Raw genomic sequence first — 27,001 nt, forward strand, 5'->3', positions numbered from 1 at the left:
CTGGGGAAATACGCTTTAAAGATTGGGAAAGGTGAAATTATAAAATATTTACACCCGCTGGCTGTTTGTGTTTGGTTTGCAATTCCTTGAAAACACGGCGGAAAACTGTATGTCTGAAATGTTTCTGAAGGCTCCACCATTGTTGTGAAATATTTAACTGATTTAATCACCAAAAACATATTTATCCGTCTTTATCATGTTGAGTGCATTCATTTCGCCCATTACAATACAATGTATCATTTTTTTAAATTTGGTTTAATTTTTATTTCTTTTTTGTTATAACAAAATAAAATGACACAAATCAGGGTTTTAAACTGTGATAAGACATAAATAAAATAATTAGGGCTGTCAAGCGATTAATCACATACAAAATTAAAGTTTGAGTTTGCCTAATATATGTGGGTGTAGTTATTATGTATATATAAATACACACACACAAATTAATGTATATATTTAAGAGAAATATGTTATGTACAAAATATTTTTTTTATATATAAATTATATAAAAATATAAATAAATACATATACTTGTAAATATTTCTCAAATATATACATTAATGTGTTTGTATTTATATATACATAATAACTACACACAGTACACCCACATATATTCGGCAAACTCAAACTTTAATTTTGTATGTGATTAATCGCGATTATCGCGATCATATTTCTTTCAAAGGCAGACCCTTCAGTGTTTTGTTGCATGCACCATAATTCAGACGTGAGTCACACTGCAGATAAGCAGTCGCTGAGTTTATGGAGCTGACAGAAGACTGACATTGATTGGTGCATCAGTTTATGTTTATGTCACCTGTCAATAAATGTGATAGTTTGAACCAAAGGACCAAAGTCTGTGATGTAAGCCTGAACGACATCCAACACGTGCGCCACGCATCATTCACGTCACATGTCACACACGAAACTGACCTTAGATTGGTTAAGTGAGATCTCACAGAACTGATCTTGGCCCCTGTTCTTCTCTTGTTCAACCCTGTTACGCAGTGACATTTCTCCTCAGTTCATCTTTCTGACATCATACCGTATGGTTTTTTAATAATTTCACCATGTTTACACTTATATTGGCTCAAAAGTGCAGCTGTGTCATGAGGATCTGCTGATCAGTTTTTACTGAACGTTATATTGTTCTTGGTCAGCGGCGCTCAATATATATATATCGACTGCAAGAATGTGCTGTTATGATATTTACTGTAAAGTCCCAAAAGCCCCAAAACATTTCGAATAACCGTTGCACAAAACATGTTTTGAAAGAGAAATGCTATTAGTAACAACATTAATAATGTCTATTACTCGTATATATATTTTTCAGTTGTATTGTGTGATTACAAGGTCACTTCAATATTGCACACATCAAATTGTGAGATTATTCTTCTGGGAAGAACACATGCTGGACTCCAGTACTTTGAGCTTCAATCATTGATTTATTGAGAGAAAACGCCTCAAATGAAGCAATAAAAACCAGGCAGGGCTTCCTGAGAACGGATCGTGTACATTCTGAATGACTTCAACAGCAGCTATGACGGTAAAAACAATGGCCGTTTTAAATCTCAGAGCATTATGGGATCAGATTGGTCCATCTGTGCTGAGACAGTAGCTGTTTACATACATAGATTTATATGCAAATTTCACTCAAGACTTTCAGGGACAGGGAGATCTGGCTAAACAGGATGTGGTCCTGGAACAACATCCCTGTCCGTTAATGAGCGATGACTCAGATCTCATCTGATGGGAGTGTTGAACACTCACGGGCATCAGAACTTATTCAGACAGAGATCATTTCTCATCTTTCATTTCAGTATTCTGTGATTTAATTGCTGTTTGAGTAAAAAATACGGGGCCAAACTGCTTCCTGTTTCCAGAGCGGCTCCAGAGTCGTGTGGTAATTTCATCTGAGTTGGCATCTCTGACTTTACTGAGAGGAAGGGAGAGAGTTGTTCTGACCTCGATGTGCTGTTGTCACACTGGTTCTTACTGTAAGCATCTGTGTATTTTGGGCCTAAAATGAGAGACTGTTTTAGAAATCATGTGAACCGTTCAAAGGGGCCATTATACTCTATCAATCTAATGTTTGGGTTTGGAAAGATTTTTTTATGTTTTAGAACAGTCTTTTTTACGGAAGAGGATTAGGGCCAAGCAATAATAAAAAAAAAATAAATAAAACCATCTCGAGATTAAAGTTGTTAAATTATGAGAAAAAAGTTGTTAAATTTCGAAAAAAAAGTCGAGATAAAATGTCGTAATTTAACAAGTTTATTCTCAACATTTTATCTCAACTTTTTACTCGAAATTTAATGACATTTTTCTCATAATTTAACTAATTTGTTCTCGTAATTTAACAACTTTTTTCTCGTAATTTAATGACTTTATTCTCAACATTTTATCTCAACTTTTTTCTCGAAATTTAACAACTTTAATTTCGAGATGGTTTTATTTTTTAGTATTGCTTGGCCCTAATCCTCTTCCGTACTTTTTAACCCTTTAAAAAAAGTTACACATAGGTCCAAAGAGGACAAAAATGTCAAAATCCAAAAACTTTCATAAAAAATTTGGTCTCAGTTTAAAGAAGACCCTTGGCAAATAATTGCTGAAGTAAAAAAAAAAAAAAAAAAAAGTTTAAGAAGTGAAATAAGAAAAAAGTTAGGAGGTTTTAAGTTAATGAAAATGATTTATGAACATTATTTTATATAAAATATATATTTTATGAAACATGTTGTACTCTAAAACTGCTACTAAATCTAAATAAGTTGTGTTCCAAATTTGAGGTTGATATCTCAAAAAATGAGCTTTCAGTAAGATTTTATTTGGGTGCAATATCAAATTTCCCCCAGCAAATCTCCGCTGGTGCACACCATTTATGATCTGCATTACAGTAGAGTGTTTCTCTCAAGCGTCACACACCCACACAATTATAGCTTCATGATAAACATGCAGAAGCAGAAAACAGGAATAAAGCGAGTATGTGCTTTATAGACCAAACCTGAGAAAATGGCACCATCTGGCAAAAAAAAAAAAAAAAGAGAAAAAAAAGAGAAAAAAAAAATTGAAACTGAAGCCTTGAAAACAGAATGAAAGCTTGTTAAAAAGACATTATAATTTTAGAGCTAAATGGCCCTGGGATTAAAAATGGCAGTTTTAATAGGGACATTTTTGTCCTTCAGTTCTTGAGAGGAACTATTTCGTGTTTCTAGTGTAAAACAGATTTATTAAAGAAAATGAGGTTGAAAGAGTAAAATTCCAATAAAAATACACACCTGTGCCGAAATTTATGCAGCTGACATTAACCAAAAAACAAAACTGAAAAAGACAAACACGTCCATAAGGACGCACAAGGGTCAAGACTGCATTTATTTGATCAAAAATAGAGTAAAATGTGAAATATTATTACAGTGTAAATCAGCTGTTTTCAATGTGAATATATAGTGAAGTGTAATTTATTCCTGAATTTTCAGCATCATTACTCCAGTCTTCAGTGTCACATGATCCTTCAGAAATCATTCTGATATGATGATCTGCTGCTCAAGAAACATTTATGATTATTATTAATGTAGAAAATATTTGTGGAAACGGATTTTTCAGGATTCTTTTATTCAAAAGAACAGCATTTATCTGAATTAGAATCTTATTTTCAATGTCTTTTCTGTCACTTTTGATTAATTTAATGTGTCCTTGATTAATAAAAGTTTAAAATTTGACTATATGTTTATGTGACTCTGAAATATCAGGTGTTTGAATATGACAATATATGATTTACATAAAAATAATTTGATTCAAAACATGCATTATATACATATCATGTGGAATATGACCATGTGAGAAGTGAACTTCCAGGTTTGTCAGATTATCGTTTTCAGTTTTAAACCCCCAGTGCCATCTGAATTCCTGAGTTCAATCTCGCAGGAACGACACAAACATTCTTTTACAGACGCTCTGCTGTGAAACAATGAGCCTCGAGAAAGGCTTATTTCTGCGTCTGCGCTCCAGAACACACATTCACCTCGAATAAACCTGGAGATCTGGTGTCAAACGTGTGTTTTCTCTCACGCTCGACAGACGGCAGGCGACACGCTCCATTAGAGGATGAGCTAAAGAAATAAACAAACGCAAAGACGGAGGTGTTGCGAACGTATCACACTCGTTAATTAACTCTCACCGAGAGAATGAATCATGTCGAGTCGCCTTTATTTTTAAGAGTAAAAAAGTGACAGAAGGGAAACCAAAAGATAAACGATGACATCATAGTACAGTTTACACAAATCAAGCCTTCGTCGACACGGGCAAATCAAGAAACATCTCATACGAGGAGCATAAAAATACACATTTTAAGGTTCTGGTGAAAAAAATGAATCAGTGAACTAAACAAAATGTTCTTCAGCAGAATAAGAAGAAGGTGTGATTCTCTAAGGCCACAGTGTGTGCTGATCTGAACTCCTGTAGGTCTTAAAGTCCCCCTAAAAATCAGGCCGGCCTCTCTTCAGAGAGTGTGTGAGATGTTTGGCTGGTCTGAGTGTGTGTGTGTGTGTGTGTGTGTGTGTGTTTTACTTTGGGACGGTTGTGTCAGTGTGGACTTCCTCCGGCGGACAGCTTCAGCTCCTGCAGGATCTTCGCTCGAATGTTTGCTTGTGCTAACAGTGTCTTTATGGCCTGCACTCGTGTCCGTCTGCGCTCTCTTTCCCAATCCATCCCGCTCTGAGCGCGCGCGCACCCTGCGGCACAAACAACACACACACGGCGTCGTCATGTGACAGTGACGGCAGGTCAGACATGTTCATACGGCAGAGTTCATGTGTCTGGCTTTGGATTGGGCTGCAGGTCACGTGCACACTCGATCTGACACTCAGCTGCTCTCTCTGAAGGAACCGTCACAAACGAACAGTAAAAGACGGGAGAGGGAAAGGTACGTGTTTGAGTCCCGTGTGCAGCGGCCCTGATCCTGTTCACTTCAGCTCTCTCTACTCAAACGCCTCTCGGCTGGCGGGTGAGGTCGCGGACGGGTCAGGGGTCACGGGGTCATTTGGTGCTGTTGAGTTTGGACGCTGGCGGACCCTCGTCTTTTGGCGCGACGCCGTTCTGTTGGGTTTCCTCCATGTACTGCTGCACGGCCCGCAACACGGCGTCTTCGACCAGCCGCTTACTCAGACTCACTAACTCCTCATCGTCCGGCACCGCTGCTTTCGTAACACCTACACACACACACACACACACACACGCACACACACACACAGTCAGTTACAGCTGTACGCTGACCAGCGCAGACAGACACAGATCAGATGATCAAACACACGTCTACATCGGTCAGATGTGAGGTCAAGGGTTACAGCTGCTAGTCAATCATAACTCTCTTTCTCAGCTTTCAGATGTTTTAGATTTATAAACAGGAATAATATAGGGATGCACAGATATAGACATCGTGACTAATACTATTACACTGCAAAAATCATTTTTTATTTAGTATTTTTGTCTTGTTTCCAGTCTAAATATCTAAAGATTCTTAAATCCAGATGCTTTTACTAGGTAAGTAAAATGACATATGATATTTTTTCTTGTTTTCTGTCAAAAATGAAATAAAACATGAATATCTTGAACTTTTCCCCCAGAAAACAAGAAAAAATATCTTGAAATTTTACAATTTATTTATTTGTTTTATATTTGGACTGAAAACAAGACAAAAATACTAAGAAAAGCATTTTTTTGCAGTGTAACCTACAATTATTCAGCTGATTTGTTCACTACCGTTTGGGGTCAGTAAGATTTTTTAATGTTTTTGAAAGAGTCTCTTCTGCTCACTAAAGCTGCTTTTGTATGATTAAAAATACAGTAAAAATGTGAAATATTATTGTAATGTGAATCACCTGTTTTCTATGTGAATATATAGTAAAGTGTAATTTATTCCTGTGATCAAAGCTGAATTTATTTAATCAAAAATGCAGTAAAAATTGAAATATATTTACAATTTAAAGTAATTGTTTTCTATTTGAATATATTTGACAAAGTAATTTATTCCTGTGATCAAAGCTGAATTTTCAGCATCATTACTCCAGTCTTCAGTGTCACATGATCCTTCAGAAATCATTCTAATATGATGATTTGATGATCAAGAAACATTTATGATTATTATCAATGTTGAAAACAGCTTCATATTTTTGTGGAAACCATGACACATTTTATTTTTCAGGATTCTTTGATGAATAGAAAGCATTTATTTTAAATAGATTTTTTGTAACATTATAAATGTCACTTTTGATCAATTTAATGCATTCATGATGAATAAAAGTATTAATTTCTTTAAAAAAGAAACATACTGACCCCAAACTTTTGAGCAGTATATTTTTTAAAAAACAGTATTTATTAAAAATAAACAATAATAAACCCGAGAATTGTCAGTTTACTCTTTTAAATAAATAAAATAACCCCTCATATTATCTAGTTATTATTACATAATTATTTGTATGTTATTGTTCATAACTGATATGATAAAATTAAGTGTCCATTACACTGAAACTACAGTCGAGAACTGCTCATGCTTAAATCAGGAATCAAAACCTGAATGATTGTTGTGTTTTTTACTAGTGGTGGGACAATAAATTATTGAATCGCTAATCGAGAAATGATTCTGAGATTTTCCGAATGCATCGTGATTCTTTCTCGAACTGATTCTGAGCTTAGTGTTGAACAGCAGATGGCGCTGCTTTAGAAACAGCCTCTCTTCCAGTTCCTCACAAGGTTGAAGTGAATCTCTGTTTGCAGTGGGTCGTTCACATTAATCTCGCGTCATAAAAGCTTTCTGAGGTGTAAGTACAATCTCAGACTCAGCCGAGTCTTCATGAGCATTTGAGTGTGCGGTTAAAAACTAGCCTAGAGCACCACCTGCTGTTGAAAACTAAACTCAGAATCGATTCCAGAGAGAATCACGATGCATTCGGAAAATCTCAGAATCGATCCATGAATCGATTGATTTTCCCAGCCCTATTTTTTATAGTACTTCTGTAACATGGCACAGAAAAATAATTCACTGATTTAAATGAATAAAATAACCTGATAATATTATCAGCTGAGAAGTAAATATATTGTGCATCCCTAAAGTAATGGAAAACGTCACAGTATATTTACTACTGCAAACAAACACAGTGGGGGTGAATCTGCGTCTAGTTCCCTCAGTAGTAGGGTAGTGAGGGGTTGAAGTACACTACACAGAGACAGTGAAGGAGGAACACGTACTTGTCCGTGCAGCACGCTGCCTGCTTTGCAGAAGATCTGCAAGATAAACAACACATTTAGCAACCTGAAGTGATTTCCCCACAACCACAGCATCAGAAACCATCAGAATCACACAGATGGTCTGTGACGAAGCATGACGAAGACCTCTGCGCTTCTGTTCAATCACGATCGGCTGATTAACACTGCTGAGATCATGCTTTGTGAATTTCAGAACAATCGGGATGGCTTTGATTCATGATCGTGACAAAAATGACATTGCTGATTATTTCCCTTGATACTGTAATTATCATGAATAATGTTGAAAATGCACAATAAATTACACCACATCTGCTCCTTGCTGGTTTTGCTGATTGTGAACCCAATTTGACTCCATGATTGATCTGATTCTCACATGTCCTGTGTGTGTCTGACACAATAACTGTTCATTTAATAACTATCTGTAGAGTCACAGTCCAAAACACAACAACAGTCTCTCTGGTGTCTGCAAATATCTTCTGGCTACACAGTACAGCTTGTTGTTTGACATTTAAAACCCAAATCTTAGTGTAATATTCAGTAAAACTGGGATACTTTGATCAGAAAACATCTGAGACACACTGAACACACACATCCAATCAGATCGCACGGCTTCAATCCAGCCCCGCTCCTGTTTTACTCACTGAACATCCACAGACACAACTGCCAATTAACTAAACGAAAGAATGACCGAATTTGATCCTAAAATCAACAAAATACGTCAAAAGTGAGGAACAAATCAGGATTTATAAAGGGAAAAGCTGACATCAAAATGTTCTTATGTGTCCGACAACTGAAGAGTCCTAGTTTTTGTGCCCATCTATACTGGCAATTCAAATAATCCATTGTTTATTGCAATGCAAAGATAGAGAATGTCCAATATGCATTAAAGGGGTCATGAATTGAGAAATCAACTTTTCCTTTGATATATAAGAGGTCATCGTACTATAAGAAGTTTCAGAAGTGAAAACCTCCTTGTTAGTCCAATAAATGCTTGTATTGTCACCAGATCCAGAGAACGGCTGATCCTGGAATGTGTCTATAGATGGTGAAACTCCGCCTCCACAGAAGAAATCAACGCCTACTTCATCACTGCATCATTAGCCCCGCCCACTGGTGTGTTAGTGAGATGAGGAGCAGAGAAGAGCGATACAGGACTAAAATAACATTACCTTATTTGTGTTCGGTTCATTTCACTGTGGAAAATCACTGTGTAAATCAATCGCATTTCGACGCAAACAGACTTTTACGACATGAACTTGACAGTAATGCAACAACATGTCAGTAACTGAGTTCATTCTAATGCCTGATCTGATATTAATGATTCATGTACAGTCACATGATCTTTGTCTGTGTGTCAGTAAATCAAACCAGTGACTAAACGCTCAACTTCACCTTGATTCTTTTAGTAGGATGAAAATAATATGTTATTTAAACAGCGATCAGAGAACGCTCCCTTTACAATCGCTGGAGCTGTCAATCAAACAGAGTTTATCAGTGACTGAGTTCTGGACTCGAGCCAAAACTCCCGTTTTATTCACCAAATCTCTTATTTACATCGTGTTTGCACTGTTAGTTATGATGAAAGCATTCGTTAGTGTGCAGAATGACGAGATCACTGCTTTCATGATCTCAACAACATGTCTGTGATCGACTGCAGTGTTCATCACTGCAACCTTTCATGCCACGATCTCAATATAATGCAGCACTTTTTAACGATTAGTGAACCTTGAGAGCTGTAATAGTAAAAACATGGTGAAAGAGAGAGAGAGTAATACTTGGTAATTATTTTATATGCTAATTATTTTATATGCAAAGATGTCAGCCAATCACAGCAGTGGGCGTTTACACTGAAGTCTCACAGCAGACACGCCCCTTAAAACAGAGCACTCAAATCAGGGTACGAACAATACCTTTTATTTCTAAATTATTTAATTATCTAAATTATTAACAATTTTTCAGTTCATGACCCCTTTACTATTCGGAAGCTTTCGAACATTCACATTTATCTACGCATGTCTATATAAATGAGGACACAGACCTCACATATTCTTTCTAATGAAACACAGAGATGATCCAGCAGCCTCACAGTCAGTCAAGTGAACTTGAGAAGTTTAAGTTTAACTTAAGTTAAGCTTAAGTTTACTACAGCAGAAAGACAAATATGTGGAGCTGCTTATGTGATGCAAACATTGAAATGTATTTACAAATCATGCACTATGATAAAAGTGTTTTGAGCTCATAACGCAGTATTATGTAAGTGATCAATAATCAATAATCTGCCCCTGTACGCATGAAAAGGAATAAAAGTTATAGGTGTTTTACTGCCACTAGTGGTCATTTCAGCTGGAAACTGCAGTGAATTTTATGTATTGTTTTTTTGTGAGTGTGTTTTGAGCCCTGTTTTTCCAATGAGCCGTGTTCAAAGGTTTATCTTGTTTACAGATCCAAACCTCCTAAAGCAAGACAAACACAGGGATTTGTGGCGGTGCAGAATGAACTGACTGATGGCATTTCCTCAGGAAGCTTCATCTCGGAGGGGTTTCATTCGCTGTCCTGCAGGGGCCAAGGTCACGACCTGCTCCTAGATCAGTGCTCAGCGCCTCACCTCTCTCTAATCAACCTGTTCTTCCCATCGAGGAACAATGTGCAGTTACTGTAGGATGGTCAGCTTGTCTTCCGCCCACTTTAGAAAGCAAAGCGCCAGCAGCTATTTCCAGAACTCATTTCCAGTGAAATGGTGCTGGTGCGCGGCCAGAGAGTCTCTCACAACCGGCCCACAAATACAATATAAAAATAAACATGCGGCATCAAGGCCTTGGCTTTTTGCATCTTACATTTTAATGTCCAATTAAGAGCTGCTGACTTTAATATAATGCTCATAAATGGCAGCAGATTTAAGGGGTTGATTTGTTTGGTTCTCCTGTGCAAGAGCGAAATGTCTCCAGAATGGCCACCGGCTGAAAAAAGGTAAAGGTGTTTGTTTGTACAGCCATCTAGTGTACTGAAGTCAATCTGACGGGTATATTAGGGGTGGAGATTCATGCTTGCTTTTTTCTAATAATCGTATGTTTTTGTATGATTCCCATCGTATGAATTCATCACCTCGAAACAGTTGCGTTTTCCTGCGAGATCAGGTTGCTATTAGCGCTATATATATTTGGATATATAATATTTAATTCCATGGACAGTGTTGGTTAGAGTATTTACTTCCTTTACAGTCATGTTATAAAGGGCACCTATTATGCAAAATTCTCTTTTTCATGATGTTTGAACACTGATGTGTGTGAACAACCAGTCTGTAATAGTAAAAATCCACCCACTCCTTTTTTTATAATACCCATAAATCAGAAGCAGTGTCTGAAAGCACACTCTTCCAGATTTCCCCCTACTGTGATGTCACAAGCCCCGCCCACGACTGCCCTATTAGCATATATCCCACCCTGAGTGAGTCCGCCATGTTTATGTCCATGCTATAGCGCTTATTTATATAACGTCTGTGCCACATAAACTTTACAAATATTCTGTTTTCTGTTTAACTTTACTCCCGGCATCTGAGCCACTGAGGACAGTGGATGAATTTCATTTATGAAGGAAATATGCCGAAGAAATTAGGCAAAGTGGCTGCGTGAGATTCTCCAGCCTTGTTTTTGTTGAGCTGTTAAAGCTCCGCCCTCTTCTGGAAAGGGGGTGGGAGCAGCAGCTCATTTGCATTTAAAGGGACACACCGAAACGGTTTGTTTTTGCTCATTCCCAAATAGGGGCAATTTTGACAAGCTATAATAAATGATCTGTGGGGGATTTTGAGCTGAAACTTCACACACACATTCTGGAGACACCAGAGACTTGTATTACATCTTGTGAAAAGGGGTGTTTAAGTTTATTTATTTGTGAAAAATACTATAGCACGATTACAAAATCAAAAAGTTGAGCTTTACACAATCCAGATTCTGAGCAGCTTCACGTTTTGTTTGTTTGCGCGAACAAGCCTTAAATCTGGAAACAGATCTTTGTTGGTGATTCATCCTGCTTTTTTAGTTTTGTCTTAATTCTGAAAGTTTGGCAAATCAGCACAGCTCGAAATAAAATCCACAGAAAACGTGAATCATACACAGTGGTGTCCAGCATTCATATGGCGAGCCGCTGAGAGCGAACAACACACACACACACACACACACATTCACAGCACTGTGCGTTTGGGAGCTCTTATCTGTGTGTGTATCTCTGGAGAAGAACCGCACAAGGTAATCAAATCTGACCTTCCAGCGAGACTAGCGGGACATGAACATTTGTGTACTTTCTGTACCCAAGGCTGCTGTGATGGATCACTGTCCTTCACTTCATCTCACACAAACAGAAGAAGAGACACACAGCACAAGAGAAGAGCGATCAGCCTCCATACACACACTGACACGTCTTTAACACAAACCGCATCAAATGATGTTTGCCTCTCTGCAGGACATCAGACAGCGCCGTGTCAGTGTGCAGAAACTGTGTGAACGTCTATTATTTATCTGCATCCCACTGCTTCACCACAACCTCTCGCTCTGAGAGCATCACACACACGCCGGGCTCTCGCTGTGACCCCGTCAGCCTCATAAACACACTGTATTTCTGAGCCCCATGAGATCTTCCCATCTATACGGCACGCTTCCCTCTGCCGCTCTCTCATGCGTGTGTTTCTGCTCCCTCGCGCTCTTCACATCACGTGAGCTCAAAGTAGGGCACGGGCTTATGCGCACACCATGTGCACTCGTCTTCCTCAAACTGAGCTTCATCTGAACAATGATGGATTGCGGTCCTGCGGGGCCCCAGGGCTCGGTGGAGGCTCGTCCTGATGCCACTGTGAGATGCATCCTAATGTTGAAATAACATGGAACTATGCTGCAGTTTTCAAGTGCAAATGGGAAGCTTGTTATTACGACATTCATAACACGGAAACAGTCTACACTCTTAAAAATAGAGATTCCAAAGGGTTTTTTTTTTTGCAGTGATGCCATAGAAGAAGCCATTTTTGGTTCCCTTAAAGAACTTTTCAGTGCACAGATCTCAAAAGAACCATATTTTTCTTAGTGTGAAGAACATTTTAATCTCAAGAACCTTCATCCACTATGAAGAAAAGGTTAAAGGTCCTTCATGGAACCATCAATGCCAATAAAGAACCTTAAACAAAAAATATATGTATAGTGAAGAATAATGAATAATGTCATTAGTCGGTTAGTCGCAGAAAAAAAAAAAAAAAAAAAAACGTTTTGCGAAGTCATACAGATGTTCACCTATCATCCATCGACCTCAAATATGACTTATTTGAAACATGCAAGTAGTAGCAACTTTACATAACGTTATCCTAGATAAATGCGCGCTATTATTAGGTAGGGATGCACCAATATGAAAATTTTGGCCGATACTGATAAGTCTTTATATTTAAAAGCCCGTAACCAACCGATAAATCTAAATCAAAAAATGCATATAATTTTTGAGAGATTACAAAAACAAAAATCTCACCATTAAAAGCCACGTCCCAAGTACACAATTATAACGTTGTCAGTACAATTTTATCTAGCCTATATGACAGACTTGCATTGTATTTTCCTTTATGAAGTGATTTCAATCATATTTCAAGCAATTCAAAACCATAATTGCGGACAGTGCGCATCTGATGTGTCTCAGCTGAAGGAAAAATTATTCATTATTCATCGGCATTAATATATCGGACAAATTTTCTTATTGGACTGATAACGATAACACTAAAGATAAACATATATCGGCCGATAACAATATATCGTGCATCTCTATAACTAGGCGCATACCAAAGCGTTTGTGCGGAGTGTGAAGCTGCTTTACTGCATGACATGGAGGCGCCGGCGCGATCACTGGCATTTTTTCCTGATAACAGCAGAAACAACTTTGTCATTTTTGTTCATACAGATAAGAGTAATACATCATTCGAAACTTTTATTTGTGTGAACTCACTATAACAAGAAAACATGCTTTTGTAAAATAAAGAAAACAAACGCTCTCTCCTGTCTCGGTCTCCCTTAACTGGAGCACGTCACAAACATAAACCAAAACTCAAGATATACTTGCCTCACAGATATGTGAAATATATCTATAGAATGCTTAAAATGTCAAGCAGGGTTGCCAGGGTTTCACAACAAAACCCGCCAAATTGCTATTCAAAACGCGTGAACCTATTCAAATGGAAAACAAATATTCTCAGATTATGTAATATACGTGCATATAGACCAGGGTATTGACACAATTTTCACGCTTGGATTTGATTACTATTCACATGCTTTTGATTCGATTCCATTCCGATTCCGATTCGATGTCAATAATTTTGGATGTAGCATTTCAGTTTCAGTACATGGTAAATTTTCTAGAGGAAAAAAATCTCTCAACTAATGCTGTAAACATTAAAATTATAATGAATATGTAACGGTGCATAGCTATATTTATCAGAATGTTGCTTTCTAGAGCACTTCTCTATCTGACTAATGAGTTTCTGGTCACTGAATGTGTTTTTCTGAGGTAAATGTGACGTCACGTGACATTGTTTACAAGCTGTTTTATTGAGTCTTTCCGAGGTTGAAGCACTGATTGAGCGATTACACGAGACATGATACGGATTTCAGTAAGTTGTACTGTATATTTTAACATACCTTCAGATGTTCATGTTTATTTCACTGTAACTGGTATTAAAGCGGAGGAGAGGATGATCACATGCTTCTCTTTAACTGAGGCGCTATAGCGATCCGTCACGCCACATTTAACAGCGCCAAAACGGTATTTATTTTTTGAATCTCATAATAAGATGGACGTCATTTGAAATCTGAGACTTTGCTTCATATCAAAATGAAGCACAAAGATTATTGTGATTTATTGGATGGGAGGCGCTACATATTCTGCTCATTCATCAACTGAAAACAGACTAGACTAATCGATTCTTGGGATTTAAGAATCGATATCGGTTCGTAAAAATGAGAATCAATTAAAATCGAGAAATCAATATTTTTACCCAGCCCTAATATTGACAAGTCCACTACTGCAAACACACAAAATATTATCAATGAATTATTCAAATGTTTAGACAGTCTGTTCTTGAGCGCTGATTAGGCTATGTATTATAGGTTCGTTATTATGATTTATATGACTTATTAATATATACGCGTGATTAGTCGACTAATCGCTTTAATGAACGACTACTAGTTGACTAAAAACATCTTTAGTCAAGTCCTTAAACAAATAATTCCAACTAAAATGATAAACATTTTTCATTTCTATCACATGGTATCACAACTAAACGTGAAAGTCGAGTGATTCCTATAAGCTATATAAGCATGTAAAATTACAATAATCTACACAATAACTCATTATAACTCACTTGCTCTCCTATCGCTGATCTATAAATAGATGCATTATATGATATTATCTAGGTTATAGACAGTGTTTCCGCCATGTTTCATATAGAGATGCCCCTTCCCACGTCACAACTCGTGTATCATCTACAGACTGAGTTTCCCGTGTGTAAATATGACTGTCACACACTCATAAATGCAATCTTTAAGACTCACATATATGAAAACGGTCACATCTGTGAGATGAAATGACAAGAGTGAACACACCATACTGTACAAGAGAACCTCGACTAGACAATGATGTTCAGATGGACACTGACTGTGATATATATGAGTTTTTCCACAACACTTCTCCTCATTCATTCGAGCTGAAGCTAAATCTCTTTCTCCAGCCGCCTCTTTCTTTATTACCGATTAACAGCTGGCGTCCTGTCCATAGAAACACAAGCAGACTGTTTGATCCTCACCCTAATTCCAGACCTAAATGTTACTATATCTAAATGGTGTTTCACACATCCAGATGAGCACATGACCTTCTGTGACGCCCACATCCAGACTACAGACACTCCCACCTCTCCAGAGATCCCAATCACCGGCGTCCTCTGCTAATCAACATCGTTTAGACTCATCGCCTCATCGGATTCCCACCCTGAGCACTGCGATCAGACGCGAGACGCGCTCACAAAGCCTCCAGCTGCATGCATAAAACAGGCAGAGAAAGGAGCGCTCCTCACTGACACACGGCATTCTGGGTCCACGGCTGCTGGAAGAACGGCTCCGAACACTTACTGAGCTTATCCTGCGGTCGGGAGAGAGGGAAGCAGCACAACTGCCCCATGACGGCTGCGCTCCTCTGGCTGATCTGTCCTCAAGCGCAGGAGTGGTACGATCCAGCCATGGTGCGAGTGAGCGTGTGACTGTCTCTCGGTCCGCTGCGATTATGCAAGTCTGTGTGTGTGTGTGTGTGTGTGTGTGTGGAGGGGGCTGGTGGGAGATTGGCCGGCTGTAGCTCCGCCTCCATCCTCATGCCAGCTTGAATAATTGCTCTGGAACGGACAGCGGCTTACTGCTATCTGTGTGTGTGTGTGAACAAGACCTTTAAACACACATCTGTCCTCTGCTCACACACCCTGAAACCAGGGCAAGACATTTCTGCACAAATAAACAGTGTGTTTGCGCTCGCTTCATTAATCATGATTTAATCTGACATAAAATGCTCTGACAATTAAATTACCTCATGTTACATTTGACAGTGACTGTATGCCATTACGTTACTAATTAGACTACAGACAAAACAGCAACTAATTGGGTGTTACGATTCATTAACTATACTGGTGTTTTCAACATAGAGAGATTCATCACACTGACACACACACACACCCTACACGTACCCTTAACCTAATTAATCCCTAAAACCAGGTCTTGACCCACAAACAGGCTTTCAGAAAGTGACCGGCCAAAGTGTCCTTACATTACTCTCTTTGTCCTCAAACTCAAAGCAGTCCTCAAACAAAGCAGTCAATGTACAATGTCTCAGTGTTTTTGTTCATTCAGTGGTTGTTACTGGTCACCAAGATGGTTTAATTCCAGCTAATCTTCAAAATATCTTCTGTGTTTAACAAAGGAAAGTCATACAGGTGTGAGTGACGTGTGTGATAGGTGTGACAGGTGTGATTTTCATGTTTGTGTGAACTAACCCTTGAAGCAGCATCATGTGAGTTAGATGTGAAGTATGTCATTTCAATCCCTTCAGTGCTGTTCATGCAAAACACAGTTTCTGAGATTCAGTGAGTCTGAGAGCAGCTCATCGTGAGACGTGTCTCTGCTGACGCTGACAGATGACACTTGTTATTACTGACTAATGCCATAAATGTTACTCAATCTTACACAACTTTATGAAGCCAAAGTCCACACTGACAGCATTAAAGGCTTGATTAGACGGTTTATGAGAGTTGTTTTAAGTTTCACACTGTTCCAGGGTTACTGCAGTCCTGGGATTAGTTTTAGTTCAGTTTTAGAAGGTTTCACCCTGTAATAAATACTTCATAACGCTTTATTGTTGCCTTTTTCCCTGTCACATATTATAGTAATCATCATAAATTATCATTCGAAAGCTTAAACTCTCAAAATTCATCTGTTGTGAAATTTGACATCACATTACCATGAAATGCTCCTTTAACCCTCAGGGCTCTGAGGTTTTTTGAGACCCTGGAGAAGTTTTGACATGCCCTGACATTTGTGCTTTTTTCAGTTGTTCATAAACATATTAATGGAAAAAGTGTCATTACACTGTATTCAGCACAAACTAGGCTACAATAATATGTGAGGAACATGTATGAACATGTTTGTGTTTTTGAAGGAATAACGTTTATGCGTGGTTATTGTAAAAACAAAAAACTTAAGTCACTGAAATAAGGCCAAAAAATATATATTAAATCTTTGTTCACAAGACTTCTGGGTATTGGAGGTTGTAGACTAGAGTTTTTGCTTCAAAATGAGGTAAAAATGATGCTGCCTGCTTGTTCATATAAAACAATAAAGAGATCTTCTAAAACATCTTTGGTCAAGAAACACAGTATGCGTGGAGGCGTGAATCATCATGAATAATGGGTGATTCTCACCCGAGAAGACAAAAGAATTGCATAAAGAGCTCTAATGAGCTGCATAAATAATGAGCTCTTTCAGTCAGATAGGCTTTGAAAAAAATCATGTCTCAGCTCATCATGGTGTAAATCAAACATACAGAAAAAAGTGAAATACTGTGAAATATTATTACAATTTTAAATAATGGTATTCTATTATATTCTTTAAAATGTAATGCATTTCTGTGATGCAAAGTGTCTGAACAATTATGTTACCTCTATGGCATTTCATATAGGCTTTTAGCTTAAACGCATGCACATTTGGAGAAATATTGATGGGTTCTCATATGTTTGTCAATTTTCTATATGGAGGAGTAATATTTATTCAATATTTATTGTCATCACTATGAGCGCTGGATACTGTGTTTTCAATTCATACTTGCAGCCGGAGGGCGCTCTGTGCACCTTTAGTCCACAAATTCATATAAAGAAGAAAAGGAACTAGGAACTAACGGCATGTCTTCTAGAGATCGCTAACCATGGCTTTAACATCCAGATAAACACTTTTCAAGACAATAAATACACGATTGAGACGATGAATGCATGTATTGACTGAATTTGCGTCTGAATAGTGCTGGCTCCGTGGGCGTGGCCGCATTAGCGGATAATGAGCTGAATCACTGACTTCTGACATGGCTCTCTTTTCATACAGATTACATAAACACAGAATGTTTGTTTTCAATTTGACTTACATGATTTAAAACCTGACATTTCAACGTTTCTTTAGACACAAGTCTAATTTTTTTGTCATTAATATTCACTATGTTACAGTTCATTTTCTGAGAACTATCAGATTGGACTTCGTTCCGAGGGAGACGAGGGATCACGCATCATGATAGTTTTCTTTATTTTACAAAAAGCACAACATTTTGTTTTTGATCTGAGTGTACACAACTAAAAGAAGACATTCCACAGATTAAAATTGTGTATAGCTCTTAATTGTATGTGCAACATTGACAGAGTATTTTGAGTCTCTTTCACACTGGTTAGAAAAAAAACGCGAGAGTGTTAAACCTTTTAGCGGCTCAATTTTTGTGATATCAACTTCAAATTTGGAACTTAACTTGGTTTAGATGCATGGCTTTGATTTTCTGCCAATTTAAAATTATTTTGTAAAATATATAGACCCCTTAAAAGTTTGTAAACATTGCAACGTTTCCTGGTGGGCGGGGCTTAGCTGGAGGCAAAAAGAGGCGCTGGATGCAATGTTGACAAGCGTAAGCTAGCATGTTTTAGGAGGGATTTATTAAACATAGTTGCAGAAGAAGGTTCAGAACTGTCCAAATATGTACAGTCACTGACTCTGCGGGACCGTGACAGCTTTTTTTGTAAATTAACTTAAGTTTTGGATATTTCCTAGACAACATATGAATTATTTTCGGGTGGTTCGGGGAATTTTGTCAAGGCTTATTGTCTAATGTAACCTAACGCTGGGCTAACTATGATTAGCAATGTGAATTATTTTAAGAGACCATTCATTGATGGCACACACATCTATCGCTGTATGTTTGTTTAACATTTAAGCTAGCTAGTGCGCTGAAAGTTGGCGACTTTTCACCTATAAAACAGAAACTTGCTGATTTGTACTGATAAAACCAACTCACCATTACATATGCATCGATTATTTTACCTGATATGAAGTGTGCACTGCAAACACGAGTATTATATATGATCGTCTCCGTCCAGTCTGTACGCCGTATTGCATTCAACCACAATTATCTTTTTGATTTCTGTGAAGGAATGTCTGCCGGGATCTGGTAAAACTTTAGTTTTGAACCAAAAGTCCTGTTCCTTCTATTCTGGCAGCCAAAAACACAACAAGACGACATTTTAAAGTCAAAACCTCAAACTTCTAGCGCGCCCGCTATTAGTTCTTATTCATGTTTTGCCTCCAGCTAGAGCGGTGACGTCACAGTGACGTAGGCGATTAAGGGGTCTATATTTTGCCTATAATAAAGTTTAGTTCAGTATAATTGCTTTACAGTAAACAAACTTCTAGAACATTTTGACACGTTCATTGTTTGAAGTGCTTCACTTCTGTTTAGTGTCATTAAAGGATTAGTTCACTTTCAAATAAATTTTCGTGATAATTTACTCACCTCCATGTCATCCAAGATGTTCATGTCTTTCTTTCTTCAGTGGAAAAGAAATGAAGGATGAATCAGGAAGGAAAACATTCCAGGATTTTTCTCCATATAGTGGACTTCACTGGACTCCAGACGGTTGAAGGTCAAAATGTCAGTTTCAGTGCAGCTTCAAAGAGCTTTAAACGTCTAATCGTCTAGTCTAATCTAGCAAAACGATCGGTCATTTAAAAAAAAAAATACAACTGTATATACTTTATGAACACAAATGATCGCCATCCAAGTGCTTCTGCCAAAACTGCACTTTCATATTCTTCAAAAAGCTTATGCCGTATGTCTTACACCTTCCCTATTCTACTTACGGAACAAACGCAGCGCCAATTACATTTTTTCTGTAAGTAGGGTTTAAGATTAGACACTTATTCCTCGTCTGGTATCGTTTAAAGCTCTTTGAAGCTGCACTGAAACTGTAATTTTGACCTTCAACCGTCTGGAGACCATTGAAGTCCACTATAAGGAGAAAAATCCTGGAATATTTTCATCAAAAACCTTTATTTCTTTTTGACTGACAAAAAAAGGATGACATGGGGGTGAGTAAATTATCAGGAAAATATTATTTGAAAGTGAACTAATCCTTTAAAACAGTCCATCTTAGGTCTGTATTCCAGCGTTCATAAATTACAACCCTTTAAGTTCAGATCTATGATCAAAAAGTTATCATATTACAGGTTGTAAATTTGAAAATGAACATTGAGATGATTTTTTTTTGCAGTAGCTGTTTGCTGCACACGGTTTACTGACTTCAGAAAACACTAGGCTTGTTCGAGATGCATCGGTGTATGACATCAAAGTACCGCGAGAGCGTTTGAGAGCATTCGACTCTTATGCTGTTGAATCGCTCTTGCGGTACTTTGATGTCATACACCGATCGGTGCATCTCGCCTAGTGACAGTCACAGATGAATTCACTCAAGAGATCTGTTCGGCATCTTTATGGTTTCAGCTTAGCTCTTTGTCAAGTTAATAGCTTTGGTTTTAGTTAATAATCTCACTGTATCGTCACTGAAGAGGCTGGGAATGAAATAACTGTGCAGAATGATCATTATTGATTCTGTTTACTGGGTTGATGCCATGATACTATAGTGATGCTGAAATACATATGCCAGCCTGAAGACTGAGGCAGAGAGACAGATGTTTGGCTCTATTTCTGATAAACACACATTTCCAAAGCATGACAATTCAACAACAAACAGTCATGAGAACTAGTGTCTCTCTCTCACTCACACACACACACACACACACACACACACACACACACACACACACACACACACACACACACACACACACACACACACACACTTCACTGACTAAAGCCCAAAGTATAGACCAATTCAGAGCAGACGTCACAGTTACGTCACTCGCAGCTGCGCGCTCACAGTGGTGACAGAAAAACAGCAGTAGCAAGTGGAGGAAAATGTGCAAAATCCACTGAATAAGAGAAAAATGTTTTGTTGTCTTTGGATGTCAGAATCACAATGCAAAAAATATAGACTTCATTTTTATAAAATACCGTCGTAGAAAACGCACTTTGAAGCTAAACACAGACGTTTATGTTGCAAGTCACAGACCGAACTGATGAAACCTGTGACGATTAGTCTACTATTAAAGCAGGAATTTGATTTAATACATAATTTTCTCATTTGCAGTTCATAGTTGCAGCATGATATAATATTTAAACCTATAACATTTTACATAAATAACTTTTTAAACATTTTTATTTCACAATTCTGACTTTTTTTCTTGCATTTGCGTGTTTATATCTCTCAGTTCGGACTTCATAATTCGCAAAAGTCAGAATTGCAGGATATAAACTTGCAATTCCGAGGATAATAGACAGAATAACAAGTATATCTCATAATTCTGTTTTTCCTTCTAAAAAATGGGTAATATAAACTCGGAGATTTGCGAGAAAAAAAGTCAAAATTGTGACATATAAACTCGAAATTAATTATTTTATTCTGTGACTTCCATAGACTGCTACTGCAGAACTGTCATTTTCTGCAACCATCGCTGTAATGGGTCTATACTATATATATATATATATATATATATGGTTCCCGTTTGGTTATTTTTTGGGAAACCAATTCTGGGAACACACTGGAAACGTTCTCCCAACCAAAAGGGAACATTCTATTTATGTAAAGAAAACTTTCCTGGTGTAAGGATGTCTGTTCTGGAGTCGTTCTGAGACCCAGAAATTCACTTCTACTACATTTTTAGCAACAGAGACGAGAGATATGGTGTGACGCTCATAAAGCTTATTGTAAAAAGAAGTGTTTCATAATGACATAACATCAGTCAGTGCTTCATTTAACCTCATAAAGGCAAACAGCTGTCAGTAAACCTGCCCGATCACATGTCATTCGTACCGCGTGAACACTGCAGTAATACAGCTAACTAACGTTGACATAATGTTAAAGCAGAGTGAACTGGACCTCAGAGTAGTCTGGTTTGTCTCCTGTTTCTATCATTTCTTTCTTTCACCACAGGCGTCTCTGGTCTGCAGGATTTATGCAGTATGACGTGACTTTCTAGCAGCTCCCTGATAAAAATACTTGATGCAACCAAAATCTTAAAGCACGAGATCAGTTCCTATCACAGTAATGAAACACTTCACCATATTGTAATCCAGTCTGTAAAGCTGCTCTATTCAAATCACATTATGCTTTTCATTAAATAGCACATTCAGTGTGTCCATCAGGACTTCATTACCACAACATTCAGCATAACAAAACCAAACTGATCACAAACACACACATCCACATGGAGTCATCAACCCTGGACCTTCAATCATGCATATGCAAATGTTGAAAATTTTTCACAGCTGTTCTGATGAAGATCATATCACATTTGGCTCCTGTAACACACTCGTCCATCTCTCTCCTCTGATCTCTGCATTAACACACATGTGATCAATACTGGCCAGAGGCGCTTTCACACAACACACAGTCTGAGAGTCCATCTGACCAGCGTCTCTGACGTCACACACAACACTGGCTGTAAACGAAACACCCCGCAGGTCTGAACTCCACATCTGAGCGAGATCTAAACTAACAGTGACAAATGTATTTGCAATTTGCAACTTGATATTCAGAGATTAAGAGAAGCATTATTTATGGAGAAAATATTCAGAGATTCTGAAGGATTCGAGATCATTCCTGAAAGATGCCGAATGGAAGATTTAGGAGTGGTTTTTGGAAAGGCATGTCATCCAGGGATTAGAGAGCCGAGCTTATCCTAGATGAGCTGTGGTCAGACACCGTCAGATATTAACCACACCATCTGTGTGTGTGTGTGTGTGGAGCAGAACATGACAGGATTCAATCTCAAAGAAGAGAACACATCTGCAACAGTGTTACAATAATACTGTCACCAGCTGCTGCAATAGGATTTACTAAAACAAAATGTATTAAATGGTGAATTTTAGTACTTTTGACCAGGAGATCAAGGTAGAACATGCTGGTGCATGCAGTGCATACTACACTACATCATTCTGTTGTCAATGATGGGCATTCACATATTACCTTTACATTTATGCATTTGGCAGATACTTATATCTTAAGTGATTTATGTTGCATTCATGATACACATTTGATCAGTTCATGCAGGGAATCGAACCCATGGCCTTGTGTTGCTAGCGGCATAATCTACGGTTTGAGCGAGAGGAATGTATGTCGTTGTGTGTTCTGATATCCAGCATATATTTACTGTGGATACACTGTAAAAAAAAAATTTCTGGAGAGGATTGATTAATCGTTAAAAGATGGTGCTAAAAGTGAAGTCTTTATGAGTGAGTCACTGAATCAAAAGATTTGTTCAAAAATGCTGATTCATCCAGTAATGAAACAAGTGATGTCTTTATGTGTCATTGAATCATTCATTCAAAAGATTTCTTGAAAAATGTTGATTCATATAGTAATGAAACAAGTGAAGTCTTTAGGAGTGATTCACTGAATCATTCATTGAAAAGATTTGTTCAAAAACAAAACAAAAAAAAGCTTATTCATTCAGTAATGAAACAAGTGAAGTCTTTATGAGTGAGTCATTGAATTATTAATTCATGAGATTTGTTAAAAATTTTTTGATTCATCCAGTAATGAAACAAGTGAAGACTTTGAGTGAGTCACTGAATCATTCATTCAAAAGATTTGTTACAAAATGCTGATTCATCCAGTAATGAAACAAGTGATGTCTTTATGTGTCATTGAATCATTCATTCAAAAGATTTCTTGAAAAATGTTGATTCATATAGTAATGAAACAAGTGAAGTCTTTAGGAGTGATTCACTGAATCATTCATTGAAAAGATTTGTTCAAAAACAAAACAAAAAAAAGCTTATTCATTCAGTAATGAAACAAGTGAAGTCTTTATGAGTGAGTCATTGAATTATTAATTCATGAGATTTGTTAAAAAATTTTTGATTCATCCAGTAATGAAACAAGTGAAGACTTTGAGTAAGTCACTGAATCATTCATTCAAAAGATTTGTTACAAAATGCTGATTCATCCAGTAATGAAACAAGTGAAGTCTTTATGAATGAATCACTGAATCTTTCATTCATGAGATTTGTTCAAAAATGCTGATTCAGTATTTATGAGTGAGCCATTGAATCATTTATTCAAAAGATTCATTCAAAAATGCTGATTCACCCACTAATTAAACAATTTAAGTCTTTATGAGTGAGTCATTGAATCATTCATTCAAGAGATTTGTTTAAAAACACTGATTCATCCAGTAATGAAAAACTTGCTTACTTGCCACTTCTTTACAAATATTTGTGAAATTTACAAGCAATTTCTAAGCGAAAATGCTTTAAAAATAAATTCTACACCAATTTTTCCATTGAATGTGAGGAGAATGTGTTGCTTTCTATAAATATCTGCACTAGAAATGCTTCATCAGTCCACTGTAGGAAGCGAATAATACGTTCATCTGATTCATTAGCCTCATTAGCGTGTGCCAGTCCAGATGATCGTCTCGCAGCAGGAACATCACATCTGAATAACGAGCCTCTGATGACTTTACACATCATACGGGCTGCTCGTCTGTCTAGATTAATAATTGCCTCATCTTTAATTTTCCATGACCATTACCACCGCATGACCCCAACAATTAAACTACTCTCAGACTTCTATATATAAACGCCTTCTTATGATTGGCTGACCTCTTTGCATGTGAAATAAGTAGCTAACCACGCCCACACTGAGATACTGGATAGGTGTGGATATGTAAATATGGTGGTTATATGTTAATGAGCTGGTGTTTGTTTTGTCAAAATCATAATTTCTGAACAAGTTGCTTCTTCAGTAAATGTTCTGGATGACGTCTGAGTTCAGTGTGTCCTGTCAAACTCTAGAAAAGAGCTAGAAAAGCCCAGCGCTTCAGTGCAGCTCTGCTGAAGTGATGGAGAAACACATGTGTGTCAGTAATCTGGACACTCGGACACACACCTCAAGGGCTATAGTTAGAGCGAGCGTATTGATCAGAGCAGGAGACGCTGACTGAGAGACTATTGATCGTGACTCAGATCAGATTTATAAACTGCTCACCTCACGCTCTGGGTCTGCTTTAACACACTCACAGCCAAACAGCAGGAACGGTGTGACTTTGAGTGAATAAAATGAACAGTTAGCTTTTTTAGGAACTAATAAATAAAGCATGCATTAAAGACATCATGTTGTGCTAGTCTTTTCTACAATATTGTGCTGTATATCCGAGTGAAACGCTTCGCAAACAAGAACAAATGTAGGGCGGGGCTTGATTTTGTCTGCATGGAATTGATTGTTTTGTTATTGGTGGATCTCATGTGAGTGACAGGTTGCCCCGCCCTCATCATCACAGAAGAGAAGAGATGCTGCAAGAGGAAGATATTCTGATTCAAGATTATGAGGAACATGAAACAATGATGTGCAGCGATAAATCATTTATAAACACTGCAATATTCATCTGAAATGAATGTAGGAGGTTAAAAGTTTGTTTAGAGGCCAAAACCGTCATCTCAGATCCTGACACATAAATCACAGTATTTCTATGGTATACCACTAATAGTATACTATGGTAACCACAGAAGCTAACCAACTATGGGATTTCATCCAAACAATGTCATTCAAAATGGTGCTAATATAAAACAGTCTCAGATTTACTGTGATATTTGGCATCTAATCAGAGTTCTGTCAGAGATGATGACTGCTTGAACAGAAACTAAGAGCTTCAGATGAACTAGAGCGAATCAACACTGACCCCTGGTGTCAGCATGTGTAATAACACTAAACCCCTCCAGTGAGCTCACATCAGTTCTGTAAGTCTTTCTAAAAGACACACTTCTGTTCTGACAGTCAGTATTTTATCTGGTCTATATCTGAACTGAGACACTTCACATTACAGTGCTCAAGATATCAGATATTACACATCAATACTAGAAATAATGTTACTGGCAGCCAGTAGATTAGATAGATAGGCGCAATGATATTACGCAGCGTCTCTCACATACGTCTCCATGGTTACAAGGCACGTTCCCTGTGCAAGCAGGGGCTCACGGGCGCGGCGTAATATCATTGCACTGCTGCAGCCATGGAACGGCAACAAAGTTCCTTGATTATTACGCCTGAATGAGAGTATAGTTCCTAGCCATATCAGCCTAGAAAATCACAACTTTTCATTTTCCGTCGGTCTTAGTACACGATTTAACTACAGAAGAGTCAAGTTTTAAATAGGAAAAATATCAAAACTCTTTGGTCATTTTTAAGCACGATGCTAACGGTCTAATCAGATTCAATGAACTATGCTAAGCTATGCTAATAGTGGTACCGCCAGAACCGGAGATCGGCTGAATGGATTCGAGAACGGTAAAACTCAACTGTTTAACTCTAGTTGGAAAATGAGCCTATTTTCAAAAAAAGTGGAGTGTTCCTTTTAAGTTGCTGTTTAGAATGTTACTTGAGTAAAAGCTTTAAAGTATGTGATATTTTTTGTACTTAAGTACGAAAAGTATATTTTTGATATTAAATGTACTTAAGTATTGAAAGTAAAAGTACAAGTAAATGTAAAATACAAAAAGAGCAAAAAAAAAAAAATATTACAAATTGTTCTATACAGTTTGAGCAGCAAGATTGTTTAATTTTAACTCTTTCTTACATTTTGAATAAAAAAAATAGCTGTTCATTGCAATTTTCATTGTAATTTTTAAATATAAATATATATATATATATTAATTATATACTGATCGTTCATGTTAATTCATAGTGCATTATAACTAATGTAAGAGACAACTTTAAAATGTTAAAATTAAAAATGAACAATACTTTTATTAACCTTATTTAATGTTACAAACGGACTCTTATTGTAGTGTTACCATTTCATTTAAATCCAAAGTCATGCTTAGAAATTGCCATCTTTATATGTATACTTTCACACAATTATTTGCCTGTATTTTAGAAAACTTGATCATTATCAAAATATGTGTTGCCGATAAAAAAAAAGAACTGAAATCGAATGCATTTGTGATTTATGTTTCTGTCGCTGCATGATGAGAATATAAATATTCAACTTCACTGGATAACAAATGCATGAAAGTGAAAAATGGATAAAAACGGATGGATTTTATCCAT

General features: G+C 37.3%; 1 protein-coding gene across 4 annotated transcripts in view; it reads right to left on the reverse strand.

Moving 5' to 3' along the window:
• Window positions 1-2,473: 2,473 nt before the first annotated feature.
• Window positions 2,474-27,001, reverse strand: part of LOC137019461 (A-kinase anchor protein 7) — a 41,909-nt gene continuing 17,381 nt past the window's right edge. For 2 of the 4 annotated variants that reach the window (XM_067384934.1, XM_067384933.1), the window contains exons 8-9: window positions 7,234-7,269; window positions 4,579-5,198 (exon numbers count right to left, since the gene is read on the reverse strand). In XM_067384934.1, coding sequence (XP_067241035.1) covers window positions 5,026-5,198; window positions 7,234-7,269 — 209 coding nt within the window. In that variant the 3' untranslated portion in view covers window positions 4,579-5,025. Of the gene's footprint in view, window positions 5,199-7,233; window positions 7,270-27,001 lie in introns of all 4 variants that reach the window. The other 2 variants (XM_067384936.1, XM_067384935.1) reach the window with 2 other exon arrangements.

The sequence above is a fragment of the Chanodichthys erythropterus genome, chromosome 4 (assembly GCF_024489055.1).
Source record: "Chanodichthys erythropterus isolate Z2021 chromosome 4, ASM2448905v1, whole genome shotgun sequence".
Taxonomy (NCBI): Eukaryota; Metazoa; Chordata; class Actinopteri; order Cypriniformes; family Xenocyprididae; genus Chanodichthys; species Chanodichthys erythropterus.